Below are 15799 nucleotides of genomic sequence, written 5' to 3' on the forward strand. Positions count from 1 at the left end.
TTCTTCTAAATATCTTCCTTTCTGTTCAGCAGAAGAAATAAATTCATAAAGGTTTGAAACAACATGAGGGTGAGTATATGATGACAGAATTTTCATTTTAAAGTCGAATCGAATGATGAATAACACTTATGTAAGATCAAAATCAACAGAGTATTTTGAGTCTCTTTTGCACTGATAAGAAAAAAAGCGAGCTGATCACGCCGGCGTGATCGCCGATCCCAGGGGGTTAAAGAGCATATTGCAGGTTAGAACCCCCAGTGAGTCAATGAATTGAAAAACATACCTATAAATACGCTACTGAGGCTTCTGTAGTCATTTTTGTGAGAATTTCTTTGATCTTTTACTTCCACATCTGAAAAATGCCAAACCGGAAGTGACGTAACGGGAGGGAGCACGGTCAATTTAAACAAAAGGAAAACAATGGATCGCAATTACAGTTCGGACGCTGAGGAAATTGTAAATGTTTATTCACACTTGTATGACAGACCACAGCCATACAATTATGAGCCTGCTATGGAGCCAAGAGAGCAGGGTCAGGCCAAGATTAGATAGAACAACGGTCAGAGGAGACAAATTGAGTTGTGGTGTGAGGAGAACCAGTGGAGAACAGGGCAGGTGTCTTGGTGAGAGACCAGTGTTAGCTTATAGATAAATACACGTTAGCTAATGATATGAGCTCAGATCACAATATTTTACAGATTATTATCATGTTTCCCGCCGCCGGCCGAACCACGGGCTGACAACTCCCTCACGTGACGTAAAATTGCGCGATGTAAAAAAAAAAAACTGTCAAAGAAACTGCCACTTTTTCTACTAAATTTGTGCCCTAATGTCTTGTAAAAAAAATGTAATCCTCAATTAACTTTTCATATGGTATTTTCATACATGGTTATATATTCATTTTGTAAAATAATTTACCTGCATTATGCTCTTTAAGTAATGGGTTTAATCTTAGATCTGTAATGCATCCAATTAGTCAGCTCACATCTTCTTATCAGCTTCACATTTGATTCACATCTTCAATCTTACTCTGATCTGCTTAGAGAAAGCCAAACTAAGTTGCCTGTTTAATTAAAATCGCGGAGTATAGCTGCACTATTTAGCGAATTAATGGGCCTTGTTTACACATATTCCATCTACCAGCATAAAATGATCAAAGTGTATTAGCAACAGTGTATTGTCAAAATGTCACTGCAACAAACAAACAACAGCAACAAAATGTCACTGATTTGATGTTTTGTTGATTAAAGAGGCATACTGTACAGACATTTTATCTTAGTGCCTTATTTTAGGATGTTACACTCACTTGAGGAGGCTTTTCCTTTTTTTCTGTTAAGTGTTGGAGATTGATGATTTGGCTCCTCTGTGATTTGCGCTTTGAGGTCTGTGCCGTCCTGAAATCCCCTACAGGTGATAAGAGTGGCTGCTTTTGTAATTAGTTCTGCTTGCAGAAAATTGGGTTACTAATTAACAAGAGTTGGAAAGCTGGCTATGCATGTATGTATGAATGTATGTATGCATTTCAATTATGCATTGTATTTATTTATGTGGAGTTATATTTGAAATATGATGAGGATGCTAAACAAAAAGCAACTTTAGTGTTCTCAGCACTGTGGATGCAAAAAGATTTAAATTACAATCGAATAAAAGCATGGAAATGGATGCTGATTTTTAACAGAGTCGCAGTACATGTTGGTTTCAGGTTGGTGATAAGTAAACTAGATGTGCAGAGATGTGAGATTCAAATTGATTTCTTCCAGGGTGTTCTCTTGGAGCTCATTTAGCCCTAAGAGCTACTTTTAGCGTCTTTTCCATCTTGATTGAGGCTCCAATGGTTCTGCATTACCTGCTGAACTGATCCCACTGATGTTAGTAGCAGTGTCCACTGCACATGACCTTTCAGCTCGATTCGCTGTATTACAGTCTGTTGGATTGGGAACACTGGAACAGAACTCAGAGAGCTTTACATCAGTTTACTGCATACTCTGAGCAGAACCACCCACTTCAAGAGACCGTCCGACTATAAACCAATTCTTGATTGAACTGGATTAGAATAGTTCATTGCTCCAGACTGGGCTTTGAGTGACTGGTTTATTGCAAAGTGTTGTTTTAAGGGTCATAGGCTGTTGTATATGGCTGGGTATTGACAAAAAAATCATAATAGCTTGCAATTCAGTTAGATTCAGATTCGATTATGATTCAGTTTGATTAAATATCAATTAACTGTGGTTTGTATCAGGTACAGTAGGCTACATGGCAAGTTTTATAATAATAACATTTTAATGACAATTATATTTCTACTCGTTTATTGAAATATACAAATTAAAATGGTGACTAAAAACATGATAGATTTTTTCAAACATAGCTTACATTATATTTGAGGAACAGGTTAAAGCTGCAGTCCGTAGTTTTTTCTCTTTGTCGCCATCTCTTTTCGAAATCTGCTATTGCAGTTATTCACGGAATTATCAACTTTACGTGGGTTGTGCCTCGGCATGGCACAGTGCGGATGAATCCAATGTTTTGATAAGAATGTGCGGCTGTCAGTCACCGTGCCGGTGTGGATACTGTCATTCGAAATCACAGATTCTACTTTTTGGAAGTATGACCAACATAAGAATTTTCACTGGAAAATGTAATCTGAACAAGTAAGTAACATCCACTTTTGTTCTGACCAACTAAGGGAAAAAAAGCATTGCAGTAAATCGCACTGATTAAATCTAACAATCGCTTATCATATCACGTCAAACAGGGCAAATGATACTTTGTTCTCAAATTGTTAATGTTAACAACATCAGCATTGCGTGACTACATTTGATGCCCTTCCGATATTTATCCTTGTTTTCGTTGCAGTCTCTTTTTTTCTGTAGCCACTTCGAAGTCCGAAGTCTTTTGCATTTTACAACGGATGAATCTCCAGTTGTCACTGGTGATTGCCGTGTGAACCTTTCTAGATCCGCCATCAAATTGATAAGTTTAATTATATCAAGTGCTGTGAGAAAAGGCTATAAATCTCCACCTCCAACATCTTCACACGCAATATAGCCTACTAGCCGAGAGACATTCTTTATGTGTACAGATGTGACGTAATGACGCAAAGACATGCTCGAATTTCCCGCGGAAATCCACCAGTACCACTGGAATTAAAAACATAATTACGATCTAACCGTTTAGAATTAAGCTAAGGCAAGCAGATAGTTTTGAACACTGGCTGCTTATGTACTTGCTCAAAAATTTATTTTGGAAAATTTTTTACCCAAAAGTTACGGGCTGCAGCTTTAAGTAAAAGTACAATAAGTATGCAATGTAGTGCATATATTTATCAAAATGCTCCTCTCTAGAATTTTTTTATTTTGTGTTACATATCATGCTTCTTAAAGGTGCTCTAAGCGATCCCGGGAGTCGTAACTTCTTGTTGACATTCAAATTGTTGTCAAACAAAACAGAGGCTAACTAGACCCTCCCTCCTCCTCATCTCGTCTCCTCCCTCCTCCCCTCCCTTCCGGCATAAAGGAAAGTCAAAATAGTCACTACAAACAAAGTTAAGTTTTACTAATACTTCATTCAATGTGTAATGTCGCCAAGTTAGATAAATGCTTTTATATATTGCAGAACAGAATGCAGAAAAAGATCAAAATTATCTTAATAGTTTCGCCACCTGAGGTTATTATTATAGCTCCCATAAAAGGACGCAATAATAACAAGATAACGTTAACTTCGCGTTTCCAAGTGAGCATAAACAACGGCGGCGGCGTAAACAAATTTATTCAAAGTTGTCAATAGCCAATAAATGAACATTCAAATTCATAACAAACCGTGGGTGAAAACAGTCATTCACACAAATTGTCGCCCTACTGTGAATTTGCTTGATCATTTACAATAGAGATTGATCGCTGCTAGAAACATACATATTGTATTCACCAAAGCTAACGCTGACTGCATAGTTCTAGCTAATTACATCCTTGTGTTGGTTTGGCGAACATGAACGTCAGTTTAGAAAGAAAAATGGATTTACCTGTTCTGCAAAAACAGAGCAAATATGTCGGATTGGAAGCCCTTCTGCCGGCGGAGTTCTCGCCACCTTTCGAAGGTTTTTCCAATGTAAATTCGGGACTTCACGCGTTCCTTATCCTTGTCCCTTTTCTTTGCAATTTGTTCATCGGAACGTCGTCTCTTTGGTCGTGTGTCGGCCATAATTCAAACTTCCCTCTTCATGCTTCTCTCTCCTCCACACCCCCTTCATGTGCACGCGCACTAACCCCCCAAACCCCACCCTCAAATGTTTCTTGTTGTCGGTCATTGGCTGGAACACTGTTTGTCATGTTTCGTGGTGCGGGTGAGCCCAGTTTGTTTTTGTTGCCGTTTGTGGAGCCTGTGGTGTCTAGAGAGACCGCGTTTTTTTACAGTGTTTTCAGGGGACAGGGAGCTAGCGAATAGTGAGGAGATGTTTGCTGTATGTGACAAAAAATGTTTGGGCCTAAAAAACGCGTCGCATCACTTAGAGCACCTTTAATGTGTATTCGTAGTTAAATAAAGACCAAGACAATTTTCTCAAATAAATTTTATTAAATTATTTAATAAATAAAAATGCATGTTGCTGGTTACATGTTTGGTTCCATAAAGTTCCAATTATTTAAATCAATAAATCATGTTTTATATTGTTTTTCCTTTACATCATTAATGTTTTCAGCAGGGTAGAATATTATTATAACATTGACTCATCCCTTTTCTTAAACAATGGTTAAACGGGTTGAAATGTGATGTTTATCATTTTATAAACATTTTGTTTTGAAGATGAGTTTTCTTTTAAAAACCACGTTGCTACCTAAACCTGTGGTTGTATTCTAATATAAGAATTCTCTGAAATAATTTTAACTGCTGATTCTTTTTTTTCTTTTTGTTTTTCTTTCAGAATTTGAAGTGTAGCTTATTAATGAACCTGTTTCATCCCGTGAGGTTATGATGCTGTTTTTACTCAATGAGCTGCAAGAATCTGGAAATTGAGAATCACATTTTGTTTTTGTTTTCACGATTCTGAATAGACAGCTAAACAAACTAACAGAGAATTTACTAGAGGTTCTGACAAAATGTGAATTGCTGTAGTACATTTGCACACAAAAAAATAAATAAATAAATAAATATTTGAAGCATCAAGTTACTTTCAAAAGATCAGTGTTTATATCTGAATTAAAAACTTTTTACCCAGTATTTCTGTGATAATTTGAATTACTGTAACTAAGAAATACTGATACTGTGTGGTTGAAAACACTGTGAAGCTTTTTCATACCTATAGTATACATGACAACTGCTCTCTCTGGGTCAGTGGCAGCGCCAAAGCAGATCTGAATGTTCACTGTGATCGCACTCGTCAAAAATAGACAGAGCCGAATCACTGTCATTTAGGAGTAAGATCGTGTGGGTGTTTGAATCGAGATTGCGATCTTTTAATTATTAATTGTGCAATTATATTGTGCTATGTTTTTGTGCTTAATTTGTATCACTTTCGTAGGCTATTGAGTGGATAAAAGATAGAAATACCTTTCAGTTCCCTAAAAAATCGAACTGGAACGGCGTACCCTTGAAATTTCCTCTCCAGACTCTGTCCCCTGCGTTACCCCCCATTCCAGCCCTGAGTTTATGGTCACTGAATGGCTTTTCCGGTGTAAATGTAACATTAAGTGACACTGAAGCTGTTTTATTGACATCTTTTCATGGTCAGCACATAATCAGTAAGGTCATATTTCATAAGACACAGTGAGGTGACAGCACACATTAGGTGAGGTCAGAGGTCAAAATACACTCTCAGAGAACAAAACACACTCTCTGTGAGGTGAGAGGTGACAACACACACTTGGTGAGGTTAGAGGTCAAAACACATTCAATAGGGTCTAAGGTATAAACTTTGGAAATGTCAAAATACACTGTGAGGTCAGAACACAAATAGGAAGGTTATATTTCATAAGACACAGTGACGTCACAGCACACATCTGGTGAGGTCAGAGGTCAAAATATACACTCAGTGAGGTTAAAAGTCAGCAGAGCACACTCTCTGTGAAATGAGAGGTAATAGAACACCCTTGATGTCAGAGGACAAAACACACTAGAAGGTCAGGGGTGAAACTGCACACTTGGCGATGTCAGAGGTCAAAACACAGGGTCAGAAGTCACAAAATATACTCTGTGAGGTTAGAGGTTAAAACACTCTCAGTGAGGTCAGAGGTCAACACACTCTTTAAGGTGAGAGGTCAAACAATCTCTGTCAGGTCAGATGTCAGAAGTCTATGAAGGTAAAATGATTCCATACACAATCACATGCGCAGAGTAAGATATGTGGAAGTGTACATAAGATTGTAAGCGTAAATTAAATTTGCATTCGCAAGAGAAGATTTGTAGAGGTGTAAATCACGTAAATCAAGTGCAAAAAAAAAATGGTTTGCAGCATTGCAGCACCGTTTGCAGCATCTGTCTTTTAGCTGCGCTTACAGTTTTGGCATGATTCATTTCAATTCAATTCAGAAAGCTTTATTGGCATGACAAGAAAATACATTTTGTATTGCCAAAGCATTAAAACAACATATCAAAATGATTTAGAGCAACTAAACATCTGAGTATGAATATGAGTAACATCTCTATGTAGAGAAAATAATTATTAATCTAAATAAAAAAAAACAATATTATATATACACATGGCTAGATATAGAAAAACAAATACAACAATTCAAATAATAATAACATAAAATAATAATAATAAAATAAATAAATAATAATAATAATAAATAAAAGATTATAATACAGAAATCATGTAACAAATTAACTTAGAATTCCAACATTATATACATTATATTAAAACTTAAAAGTACATGTGCGTTAAAAGTACTATTCCCACAGTGAGAACAATGCTGAACTAAATGAAGATAAATGTCTTGGCATCTAAAATAAAAAATAAAAAATGTATTGGCATTCTGCGTGTTTATTGAACCAATCAGATAAGAGTAAATCGAGAGTCAGTGAGAACCTAATTTGATTGGCTACATGAAGAAGGACCCGCCTTCCTCCTCACCTTGGAAAACGCCTCGGTTACGACTGTAACCTCGGTTCCCTGAAGAGGGAACGAGCGTTGCGTCGAATTGACGCTATGGGGAACGCTTTGCGTGATGACGTCTTGAAGCACATGTAAAATCAGTCCAATGGTGTGGCGGAACGTCAGAGGCGGGTGACGTCACGTACCAGGAAGCTATAAAAGCCGGCCCGAAACAGAAAACGAAAGTTTCGTAGAGTCTGAAGTCGTGCTGACAGGCATGAAGGAGATATGGCAAGGTGACGCAACGCTCGTTCCCTCTTCAGGGAACCGAGGTTACAGTCGTAATCGAGGCGTTCCCTTTCAAGGGAACTCGCGTTGCGTCGAATTGACGCTATGGGGAACGTCTATACCAACGCCACCATAGCTACAAATGTCTGTCCTGTGTGAAATCAATTGCGCAGCACTAGGAAGACAAAACCTGAGACCCTGGAGTAGAGTCTAGGTCTAAAGAGTAGAACCTGATGAAGGTGTGTGCGGTGAGGACCAGCCTGCTACATCACAAACGTCCTGTAAAGATACTCCTGATATAAGGGCCTTAGAGGCCGCCATACTCCTAGTAGAGTGCGACCGGACAGCCCAAGGAGAAGGCTGTCCAGCCGCCTCATAAGCAAGTGAGATAGCCTCAACCACCCACTTGCTCATCCTTTGCTTAGACACTGGACCTCCTTTGTTAGGGGGCCCAAAGCGAACAAACAATTGATCACTCTTACGCCACAGGGCAGCTCTGTGGACATATGCGTCTGACGCCCGAACAGGGCAAATCAAATTATTCGCCTCCTGGTCCGATTTCGAAAGGGAGGAGGACCTCCAAGTGCCACGAGGGAAACGAGATACCAAAGGGTCTTTCCCCACAGACATTCCACCCAAAGGAATGTGGTAAGCACCTATGGCCGCCACATAAACCTTTAAAGTGGACGGGGTTAGACCTGCAGTGAACCGGTCCTGCAGGAACTCCAGAACTGTACCAATTGGGCAGTTGACTGGATCCAACCGACGGTCACTACACAAAGAAGTGAATACTCTCCACTTCAGGGCATAAAGTTTCCTTGTTGAGGGAGCTCTGGACTGTAGAATGGTCTCAGCAACCTCAGTTGAGAGACCTGACTCTATGAGCTGGGCCCCCTCAGAAGCCAAGCCCACAGGTTCCACAGTTCTGGCGGGGGTGAAATATTGAGCCCCCTGCTTGGGACAGAAGGCCCCTCCTGACAGGAAGCTCCAGAGGATGCCCGTCGAGGAGGGACACAAGATCGGGAAACCATACTCTGCCCGGCAGCGCGGGGCTATAAGAAGCAGGCAAACCCGGTCCCTGCGAACTCTCTCCAGAACTCCCGGGAGCAGAGCCACTGGGGGAAAAGCGTACAGACGTAGCCTCGGCCACGTCTGTACCATAGCATCCAGTCCCAGAGGAGCTGGATGCGTGAGGGAGACCAAAGTCCCTTCCATTCCCCGGGCCTCGGCCCCTGTCTCGACAGAGTGTCTGCTCCTATATTCTGAACCCCGGGGAGGTAGGCTGCCCTGAGTGACAGCAACTTCCCCTGGGACCACAAGAGGATATGGCGTGCCAGATTGGATAATGGGCGCGAGCGCAAACCCCCTTGGTGGTTGATATAGGCAACTACCGACGTGTTGTCCGTATGTACTAACACATGGTGTCCCCTGAGACCTGTGACAAAGCTCCTCAGAGCCCGGAAGACAGCTAACATCTCTAGGCTATAAAATGCCAGGAACGATGATGGTCTTCCCACAGACCTTGAGATGAGCGACCCTCAGGATCGCTTCCCAACCCGTGAGGGAAGCATCCGTCGTTAGCAGTTTGCGACGACAAGGAGCTCCCAGCACTGGGCCCTGGGACAGGAACCAAGGTTTCTTCCACATAACCAAGGCACGTAGGCATCGCCACGTGACCTTGATTGTGCGAAATGGGTTGCCCCTCGGGGAAAACCCTCTGGTCCTGAGCCACCACTGCAGGGGCCTCATGTGCAGTAGTCCAAAAGGTATCCCGTTGGAAGCTGCTGCCATGAGACCCAACAGTCTCTGGAACTGTTTGACAGTGAGTAGCTGGCCTAGCTTTACACTTTTCACAGCTGCAAGGATGGAATCTACACGTGGCGGTGACAGGCGCGCCTGCATCGACACTGAATCCCAAACCACGCCTAAAAAAGTGGTCCTCTGAAGTGGAGAAAGCACACTCTTCTTGGCGTTCAGCCGTAACCCCAGCTCTTTCATGTGGGCGAGAACAACATCTCGATGTTGAACCGCCAACTGATGCGACTGAGCTAAAATCAACCAATCGTCGATGTAGTTCATGATGCGAATACCCTGGAGGCGCCGAGGCGCCAGAGCTGCATCCACGCATTTGGTGAAAGTGCGGGGTGATAAAGCCAGGCCGAATGGAAGAACTCGATATTGGTATGCTCTGCCCCCGAAAGCAAACCTCAGGAACTTCCAATGACAAGGACGGATGGAAATATGGAAATATGCGTCCTTGAGGTCTATCGTGACAAACCAGTCCTCGGACCTGATCTGTGACACGATTTGTCTCAATGTTAACATTTTGAACTTGAGCTGAATGAATGACTCGTTCAGAACTCAAAGCTCTAAAATGGGACGCAATCCCCCGTTCTTCTTTGGAACTATGAAGTACCGGCTGTAGAACCCGGTTTCCCTGTCGGAGGGAGGTACATATTCTATGGCCCCTTTCTCTAACAGAGTGTTTACTTCCTGTTCCATAACCAGAACCTGCTCGGGGCCCACCACTGTGGGCAGGACCCCCATAAACCGAGTTGGGCGTTTCTAGAATTGTATCTGATACCCTTTTGCCACGGTCTGCAGGACCCAACGAGAAACATTTGACAGTAGCTTCCACGCTGTCAAAGATTCTACTAGAGGTACCAGCCTCTCGAGACTGGTTTCTGGATTGTGTTGCTGTTGAGTAGTCGGTTCGTCGCCCTGTAACGGCGCACCGGCAGGGAACGACCGAACAGACTGCTCTAGCACCCTCCTCAGAGGGGGCGGGCATCCCGAGGCCACTACGTTTCCGGGTGGACCTTGAGATATGTGCTCGCCGGAGACCGCTGCGCCCTGTAACACCGGAGGCGGCAGGGTTGGCAGAACGGTCCCCTGAGGGCACCGAAAAGAGACGGCACCGTATTTTTCTCCTGCTGTTGAGTAGTCGGTTCGTCGCCCTGTAACGGCGCACCGGCAGGGAACGACCGAACAGACTGCTCTAGCACCCTCCTCAGAGGGGGCGGGCATCCCGAGGCCACTACGTTTCCGGGTGGACCTTGAGATATGTGCTCGCCGGAGACCGCTGCGCCCTGTAACACCGGAGGCGGCAGGGTTGGCAGAACGGTCCCCTGAGGGCACCGAAGAGAGACGGGCACCGTGACAAGAGGTGTTAACCGCTCTGCTTCGGGGGGACTACCCTCATTTGTCCTGAGCCCTCAGACATCAGGACTTTTTCCCAGCAGCCTTCTTGGCGGTAATAACGGTCCGCAGATCCGTTTTACCCCTCGAAGACTGCTGGGTTTGAGAGCGCCCTCCGTGTCCCCGAGATTTTTGTGGGGGAGCACGGGAGGAAACGCTCTGTTTCTGAGTGGCGCGGTGCTCAGCGCTCTTTTTAGAGGAGTGAGGCTGCTCCCGCTCAGCAGCCTCATAGAAAGAACGGCGGGGGAGAAGTTTCTGAAGTGCAGCTGCCTGTTTTGAAGCTTCTTGTGACTTCGCTACAGCACTATTAACTGCGTCTCCAAATAACCCTTGCGTGGATACTGGTGCATCTAAAAGAACATGTTTTTCTTTGTCCTTTATGTCACTTAAGTTGAGCCACAGATGCCTCTCAGTGGCCACCAGGGCTGCCATAGAGCGGCCGATGGATTTAGCCGTCTCCTTGGTGGCCCTGAGAAACAAATCTGTGGCTCTACGCAGTTCAGACACCGTATCAGCACTAATACCCCCGCCATCCTCAGAATCACCCAATAACTCAGCCTGGTAAGCCTGCATTATGGACATTGTATGTAAACACGCTGCAGCTTGACCGGCGGCGGCATAAGCTTTATGAACCAGGGAAGATGTAACTTTTACTGGCTTGGATGGAAGTGCAGGAGCCTTCAGAGAAGATGCCGTTGCTGGAGAGAGATAGCTCGCGAGCGTCTCTTCCACCCTCGGCATCTCCCCATAACCATGCTCTTTATAATTGTGAATGGATGAATAGTGTGATGTTTGTGCAGTATACACTCGATATGACACTGGTTTCCCCCACGATCTCGACACCTCGGTGTGGAGATCGGGGAAAAACGGAAGGCTTCTGCACTGAGGCTGTGCACGAGATGGCAGGAAACGTTCGTCGAGCTTGCTTTTCGAACGAGCGCCCTGCCTATCTTCTGGCCACTCAATAGATAATCGCTCGACAGCTCTAGTGATAACATCAAGCAATTCTTCAAACGCATCAGACTGAGGTGGCGAATCCTCAGACTCAGCGTCAATACTAACAACGTCCAACTCCTCAGAGCTGGACAATTGCAGTATTGGTGCCTCCATCGGGGGGGAAGAAACCGCAACGCGTGCTTCCACACCCTGATGAGAGGCACTGGATCTATCAGAAGGAGGCTGAGATAAGGCAGAGCCCGTCTCAACATCCACTGATAGATCCATTTGCGAACCCCAGGTCTGTGATTGCCGCCGTGCCTCGGCAGCGGCGGGACCAGAGCCCTGGGGAACGCGATCGGGATTGAACCGAGCCAAGCGGGATCGGAGCGAACGCAATGGAAGCGCGTCGCAATGCACACAGTCACCACCCTCGAGTGCTGACTGGGCATGCTCCTCACCCAAACAAACAACACAAAGAGCGTGAGTATCACCTCCCGTTAAATAACGCGGGCAGGGATGGACACACACTCTAAACTGCTGCTTGCTCGCCATACTGAATATATATATATATATATGATATAGACAGACAACACCAAATATACAGACAGATTTCACACAGAGCGCAACTGAAGACTCAGAAAGCTTTCGTTTTCTGTTTCGGGACGGCTTTTATAGCTTCCTGGTACGTGACGTCACCCGCCTCTGACGTTCCGCCACACCATTGGACTGATTTTACATGTGCTTCAAGACGTCATCACGCAAAGCGTTCCCCATAGCGTCAATTCGACGCAACGCGAGTTCCCTTGAAAGGGAACTTAGTGAGTTAGAGAATTGTGCAAAAACTGTATATTCACAGCTAAAAGAAAGACAGAACCATACATATCGGGTTATTTTGGGAACATTTTGCTCTACGTACACAAGTCATTTAGACATTTGCAAAAGTTTATTTTTACACAAATGTTGGTTTTACACAGCCAATCTGTTTTGCGGTTCTTAAACTCTTGTTTTCGCTTGCAAATCGCTGTTCACAGGCTTGCAATGCTCTTGGTCGTATTTCACCGGGAAAAAAAAATGTGGCAAAAATGTAAGCATGGACAAATGGAAGTCCGAAGAATACAGATCATATTTATTTTGTGTTAGCTGCAATTTCACAATACATGAATTAACAATAACAGTAAAATGCTGCAAACCATTTTTTCTTACGCTTTAAACTCGATTTACACCTTTACAAAGCTTCTCTTGCGTATGCGATTCTTTATGGCATAATTGTACCTTTATGGTAGTCAAAACACACTGTTGGTGAGGTCAGAGAACACACTCACGGTAAGGTCAGAGGTCAAACACACTCTGCAAGCTCTGTCCCAGCTTTGACTGTCAGTTGATGTGTTGTTAGTGTATATGTGCCTCTATGGAGTCTGATGTCAGTCTACTGTCTGCTGGTCCTGTCTCACATCACTGTACTGTTGTCTCTTTTCTTTCTTTCTTTCTTTCTTTCTTTCTTTCTTTCTTTCTTTCTTTCTTTCTTTCTTTCTTTCTTTCTTTCTTTCTTTCTTTCTTTCTTTCTTTCTTTCTTTCTTTCTTTCTTCATTTCTTGACTGTGAAGTTGAGCCCTAATGAAGTGGAGGATGACAGCAAACTGTCGGTAAGTATTGTCCATGTGTATGTGTCTGTGCATTTGTCCATTTATGATAGTTTGTGCTGTGATACAGGGGCACCATAATGGGGGGAAGATTAGGACGATTCAGATAGTATGCGCGATTGGGGGCCAGCTCTCTCATACCCAGCCCCCCTACAACTTATAGCGAAATTTGACAGAGAAGTTAGCCAGGAGGCCCAGAAACCCCAGCGTTGCCCCTGCTATAATGTAAAGCATGATGCTTGCATTATTACAGTCTGTTCCACACTAGAAAAAAAAAGAAGAAAAAAAAATGCCTTCTTTTTTGTTTAGATAGTTTATTGTTTATTGGATGATAGATAGATAGATAGATAGATAGATAGATAGATAGATAGATAGATAGATAGATAGATAGATAGATAGATAGTGCAACAGTCTTCACCTCTTTTCATTAAAGTGACAGTAAAAACGTCTCCCCGACATCTGCTAACTCTGTTCCCTGATCCTCAGAGCAATTTACTGAGTGTTTGTCTCAGCACAACACACACTCCTGACACCTGTATGCTTGTGTTATCCAGCAGCTGACTCTTCTGATTGCACTGACATGTTGCTATAGCATCAGCTGCTCTGAAGACCTGCCCTTAACCCTTCCCCCCAATCACCCTGACCGGTCAGGACATCCAGCCTCAGTTTAGAAATCGCCAAATATGTTGCTTCCATAAGATGAGCCATGGTTATACTCCATGAGTGTGTGCTGCCATGCTGTCACTCTGAAGCCTTTATTGTGATGTCAAGTCACCTTTATTTATATAGCGCTTTATACAATAAAGATTGTTTCAAAGCAGCTTTACAGTGATGACAGGAAAATTATTCAATGATGCAAACAGTTCATTTCAGCTGTACTAACAGCTCTAAAGGAAAATAGTGTTGTTGTTCAGCTGACGTCAGTTCAGTGTTGATTCAGTTATTTTGTAAAGATCATTCAATTACATTATTAAATTACTTATTATTATTATATTAAATTAATATAAATTATTCATTTAATTCATTCAATCTATGAAGCAGTTCTGCAGAAAACTCTGATGTCTTCGTCCAGTCAATAGTGTCTGTGCAGTCAAATGAATAATACAGTTGAATATAAACTACTTCTTAATAACTATTTACAACCTCTCACTCAGTAGTCTTGAAACTGTTTCTGAGACTGTTTTAGCCTGGTTTAGATTTTATCTCTCTGATCGCTGCCCGTTTGCCAGAGTGGTTTCAGGCCTGAGATTGGCTCTGACCCTACTGGTGTCCCTCAGGGTTCAATTTCAGGCCCCTTACTTTTTAGCATTTATATATTCCCTCTTGGATTGTTCTTAAGATCACTCAGGGTTAATTATCACTTATATGCAGACGATACTAAGATGTATATCCACTCTAAGCCTGGTGGCTTATGTTTTTTTTTTTTTTACACATTGACTACTGCAGTACTCTTCTTGCTGGGTTCCCTAAAACCACACTTTACTAATTGGAAAATTCAGCTTCTAGGATCCTGACTTGAGTCAGGAGAAATGAACACATCCCTGGCGTCATTTGTGCTCCTGCCAAGCTGGTCTTTTGGCTGGTCCACAGACACATTTGCAATCTGTAGGGGACAGGGCTTTCTCATCCTATGCTCCTAGACTCTGGAAGGCACTTTATTCTCATTTTAGAGATTTACGGAATTTGTGCATTTTTAAATATCATCTAAAAACAAACTGTTTGTATTTTTATCTGTTTAATTGTGTAAATTGTCTTGAGAATCTGCTCTAAAGGCGCTATATAAAATAAAGGTTATTATTATATTATACTCTACAGTGATGTCACTGATGTTTCTCCTCCTATCACAGGCCAAACCAAGGCTGCAGAGAGGAGGAAGCTCTGCCTCTTTACACAACAGCCTAATGAGGAACAGCATCTTTCAGCTGATGATTCACACACTTGACCCTCTCAGTGAAGGTAAAACACAGACACACACACACACTACATTAATTAAAAACAGAATCATGCTCTGAATTGCAGAATTATTTCAACAAGTGATTCCCTAACTAACTAACTAACTAACTAATAATGTTACATTAAAAAAAATAGTTTTTTTTCCCCCCTATTTTGTGCATGGAGAGATTTTCATGATAATTAAGCACATGATAGATAGATAGATGGATAGATAGATATATAGCTAGATAGATAGATAGATAGATAGATAGATAGATAGATAGATAGATAGATACATTCTAATTATATTTTTCTAATTTCTATTACTCCATTACAATACAAAATTAAAAATGCTTTACATTCATGAGAAAATGGGGGTGATAATTTCCTGTTTTTCTTCTATTCTGATATTTATTTGAAATACGTTTCATTTAACACCATTTCTCCTTTCATCTGATACATAAGTTGCTATCAGTTTTATTGTAATAATGAGGAGATGTATTCCTCCATATGTTTCTCAACTGTGAGAGCTAGTGATTTGTGACAGATATTTTTTGTAGACTGTGTGTCATGGTTTGATGAAGTGCAGTAGTGTTACGGTGTGGCTTGGTGTGTCTGCTGATTTTGATGAGAGAAATTAAAGAAAAATGTTTTTTAAAAAAAGGGGAAAAAAAAGTGTAGAGAACTTTCATGTTACATAGGTATTTTATTATGCATTGTAAAGGTGCGGTCACATTAGCAAAATTTTGTCAATTGTCAATAGTGTAGTGATTTTATGTAGC

The 15799-nt window shown here is 42.2% G+C and overlaps 1 protein-coding gene across 6 annotated transcripts in view; it reads left to right on the plus strand.

The window, feature by feature from the left end:
* The window catches only part of LOC309485308 (solute carrier family 24 member 2), a 114233-nt gene that overhangs the window by 37971 nt on the left and 60463 nt on the right, over positions 1-15799 (plus strand). For 3 of the 6 annotated variants that reach the window (XM_082152108.1, XM_082152110.1, XM_082152111.1), the window contains exons 3-4: positions 13050-13088; positions 14933-15041. In XM_082152108.1, the coding sequence (XP_082008234.1) occupies positions 13050-13088; positions 14933-15041 (148 nt within the window). The remainder of the gene's footprint in view (positions 1-13049; positions 13089-14932; positions 15042-15799) is intronic. The other 3 variants (XM_082152109.1, XM_082152112.1, XM_082152113.1) reach the window with 1 other exon arrangement.

This window comes from Leuciscus leuciscus (assembly GCF_965113295.1).
Source record: "Leuciscus leuciscus genome assembly, chromosome: 2".
Lineage (NCBI taxonomy): Eukaryota > Metazoa > Chordata > Actinopteri > Cypriniformes > Leuciscidae > Leuciscus > Leuciscus leuciscus.